Raw genomic sequence first — 4,432 nt, 5'->3', positions numbered from 1 at the left:
CGATGTTAATCTGGATCACGGACTCTTTCGGTGGTGGTGTGTGTGGATCTCGCGGAGGTTCTGATTCGGCAATCACTAATGCCCTTGCGTTTCGCATCTTTTTCTCAATAATGAAGCAAGTTCGTGCCATTAAAGGATCTCCGTTCAATATGTAAATTTCGTATGCGTTTGGAAACTTGACGCATTGATGGTAAGTCGAGGCAATAGCCCGCATCCTATGCAGCCATGAAGTACCCATAATGATATTGTAGACAATGGGTTTATCCACAATTGCAAAGTTGAAACACTGCATAGTACCACCGACGTAGCTCGAGAGCATTATGGTTCCAACAGTCATAATGGTGTCATCGTCGAACCCTCTGAAAGGCTGCTTGTCAGCATCCGTATTGCACAGATCGATTTTCATTTGGATCAGCACATCTTTGAAGATCATGTTCACCAAGCTTCCCATGTCAATGAGAATTCTTGTCACCGACCTTTCCCCGATCACCATTTCTACGACAAGCGGGTCATTGTTTGGATTTGCATTGCGCGCATCCTCGTCAGAGAAAGTTATTGGCGGAGTGGGCTTCTTGGTTGGGTTGCTATTCGAGGGCCATTTACGCTTTGCTACCTCCTCATGACAGTAAGCTTGGATCAATCGAACAGAATCGTGACATGTACACAATCCGCCCATGATCATGTTGATCCTTCGGCGAGGAACTGGTGCTTCCTCGGGCTATTCTCTGTCATGATTCCGTTTTGGGGGAGGGGGTAAAGCAAGTTAATCGCAAGGAAGTAAACGCGCGATTTCCTGAGCTTTGTCATTTTGCGCTATTTCTTCTATGCGCTGTCTGTCATGTTGCTGCTCGTCTGGCAAGCAATACGGGTTACCCCTGTGCGTGTTAACCCTTTTTCGCTCCCGATCGACGTCAATATATCCTGTTTTGTACTTGTGGAGTAGCAACAACTTTGCCGTCTTGCATTCTTTGGTGGAATGGCTGCCGAATTTGTGGAATTCGCAGTATCCACGATTTCCCTTGTAGCTAGGACCGTCGGATTCACGATAGTACTTATTCCAACGCCTGCTCTGTGGCTGCTCTTTTCCTTCGATGGTGAACATCGTTGGCTTCCTCCCTTTCTCGCCCTTGGCGTAGTCTCTGTTGTAATGCTGGTGGGGCTCGTAGTATTCATTTACAACTTTAGCTTTTGAGCTCGGAACTTTTTCTAGGACTTTTTCCACCACATTCGGTTGGTCTGGGTTCCTTTTATCTTTATCCTCCTCGACTTGGATGTATCGATTAGCATGTGCAAGTACTTCGCCTAAGCTTGTGACAGGCAGGATTGTTAGGTCGTTCTTGAATCTGGTACCACGGGCGAGCGCGTTTTTCAACGCACCGATGGCGTAATCATCGCTTATAGCAAGTTGAGACATGACACGTTTAAACCTTTCCATGAAAGTCCGTAATGACTCATTAGGCTTCTGATACATTCTCCACAATTCGACATTCGACGCAGGCACATGCATGAAACATTGGTGATGCTGAAGGAATGTACTTGTCAACGCTTCGTATCCATCGAGCGAGTTGGCTTCAAGTCTTGAAAACCAGTTCAATGCTTCGCCCGTTAGGCTCTCGATGAACAGCTGACAACTTCTGGCGTCTTCTTCTTCCGGTGAGAGTAGAAACATCCGATGTGGATGGCAATCAATTTCAGAAGACTGCGGGATCACCCTTTCCATCGTATGGTACTAGCTTGTTCCTGTTGTTATTGCCGTTGCGTCTCACTCTGACACTTGAGACTCTTGCGGTGAAAGGCGAACGTCGCGCCTCTGCCAGCACGGTCTCTAGCTCCACTTGTCACATGGTGATCTTCTTCAGCTGAGCTTGCATCTGCTGAAGTTCTTGCTGTAGGGCGCGATTTTCAGCGTTCTCAGATTGATTCGGCCCAACGCGTTGATCCATTAGCATCTGGTTGGTTTGGAAATGCACCCTCGGCTGCTCGACATTAGGTCCAACGATGATCGATGAGAGTCGGGGCCTTTCATTGGCGTGGTGCTCAGCGCGCGGAATGGTAGCGGCATTGTGCTCATCGCGCGGAGTGTTTTACTCATCTCGCGGAGTGTTGTGCTCAGTTCGCGGAGTATTTTGCTCACCTGCGACTGCACGATCGGTTGGGATGATGCCGACAACTGCACGATCAGGAGCGGTAGCGCCATCAGCTACGCCATTTGTTGAAGCGACGCGCTTAGCGCCTATGGATTCGCAGTCGGTTGGATGGTCACCAGCGGCTACACGTACGGGGGGCGTAGCGTCTACGGCTACGCCATTGGTTGGAGCAACGCGCGTATCGCCTACGGCTACGCAGTCAGTGAGTGTTGCGTCGTCAACCGTAGCTGGTTCGGTCCTGTTGACGCCTTGGATCTGGTTCGTCCTCGAGCGGGTGCGCCCCCAAATGGTTTGTCTAGGAGACACGGCGCGAGATGCGGGAGAGCGTGGCGCGGAGGAGTCTACGACTTCATTACTTGAGAGATCGGTGTGAGACATGCTTCTGGTTCCGAAAACGCCTTTGTCTTCAAATTCTATTCGTCAAATGAAAGGATTCCGTCTAGCCCCACGGTGGGCGCCAAATTGTTGATGTATGAAATCGACAATACAAATAATACAGATTTTATTGGGGAAGAATCGGATCTGGTCCTTTTCTTAACGTAAAATTCAAGAGAAGGGTTTACAGAAAATGCAATCAAAGCTCTAAGCGCAATTAGTACGAGAATAAATGCTCTTTTCTCTCTGATTGCCAAGATTTCGGATCCAGAGCTCTGACAATGACACATGTTATTTATAGTGTACCATTGACCTAGGTCTCTTCTGTCTGCTCTGCGAAATGACGATTTTGTCCTTGCGGCCAGATGGGCCAGATCTATGACTTCAAGCCCTTTACTCCTTAACAATCTTCTGTTTGGGCTTCCTGAAATTTTGGGGGCGAACCCCATATCCAACATAGATTAATTGAAATACTTCTTTAGTGAAGGGATCACGTAATCATGAGAAAATTCATAATCCATAATACATCATCAAGAATTTGAAATTCATAATCTATAATGCACAATTAACAATAATAAAATTGCTCAAAGCTAATACAGTTTGTGTGTGTGTGATGTACTTTTCATCTCTTCACACTCCTTAAAAGATCTTCATGGTTCTTGTAACACCTCAACTTTGTTCTTTTCAAATATGTTATACTTAGTATGGTTCTTTTTGATCACCACAAACACCATAAGACTACTTTATCACACAAGAATCAAAGAATAGTAAATACAAACTGTGGTGAATACTAAAACATCTCTCTGAATCATTGATAAATGAAATCTCAGGCGGTCATTAAATTAAATTTTTGTTTTTGTATATGTTTATTAATTTTATAGTAACAAAATCCTATAAACCTTTCTTGAAGCATAAATACTTGAAATTGGTCTTTAATTCTCCATAATCACTTGAAATCATATTTGGAAATCTATTAAAAATATAGCAAAGTGGGCAGAAATACGATGTTATCATCAACCGCCTAGTTTTGTGGATACAGATCGTCCTCATCATGTTTGTCCTTTGAAGAAGGCCCTTGATGGACTGAAACGAACTATGTGTGTGATAACCCGTCCCGCGGATCCCTCTAGCCTCACTGCTAGCCGCCCCAACGGATCCCAAGCTGGCCCTGCAGGGCATCGATTCTAACCCATCACTGTGGATATCTCAATCTACCAGTAGGTTATTGGTGCGCCAGGCGTTACTCGAACCCTGGTCCCCACCCTTTAACAACCTTCCCACAGGACAAGCTGCCACCAATTGATTGGGATATCCACAGTGATGGGTTAGGATCGATGCCCTGCAGGGCCAGCTTGGAGTCACGTTGGGACGGCTAGCAGTGAGGCTAGTGAGGTCCGCGAACGGTCCGTTGGGGCAGCTAGCAGTAAGGCTAGTGGAGTCCACGGGACGAGTTGTTACAATGCGTGCTTGTACCAAGATTTGAAAACTTTCCTTTGTTCTATGGGGTTTTGAAATTCTCTTGTAAATACATCAGGTTTCGTTTACATCGATCCAAGGAAATCAAGCTTTTTATTGCTTAGTCTATGTCAATGATATTATAGTCACATGTAGCAGCAACGCTTGGGTAATAGACTTTATTCTCCTTGAAGAATCCAACAGACTTTACATATTTTCTTGGCACCTCATGCAGCATATTATTCATTATTGTTGGGCCTTGGTATTGTGTTTCTTGCCCAACAAGTTACGGGTTTTACGTGGTCTTTACGTAGCTTTCAATGAGTATTTATGTTAGTTTTCTATTTTCTGTTAGTAAAAGATATACGCTTTACTTTTAGGATTAGAATTAGAATATTTGATGTTTATCTCTTCTTTTAGTTTTAGATATGGTTATCCCTTATAAAAAGGGATCA

At 45.0% G+C, this 4,432-nt stretch overlaps 1 protein-coding gene across 1 annotated transcript; it reads right to left on the bottom strand.

Moving 5' to 3' along the window:
- On the bottom strand, positions 764–1,720 carry LOC104763213. Its single transcript, XM_010486618.1, has one exon. The coding sequence runs from the start codon at positions 1,718–1,720 to the stop codon at positions 764–766; it is 957 nt and encodes a 318-aa protein (XP_010484920.1).

Source organism: Camelina sativa, chromosome 18 (genome assembly GCF_000633955.1).
Source record: "Camelina sativa cultivar DH55 chromosome 18, Cs, whole genome shotgun sequence".
Classification (NCBI taxonomy): domain Eukaryota; kingdom Viridiplantae; phylum Streptophyta; class Magnoliopsida; order Brassicales; family Brassicaceae; genus Camelina; species Camelina sativa.
This window is presented reverse-complemented; position numbering and strand designations above follow the sequence as displayed.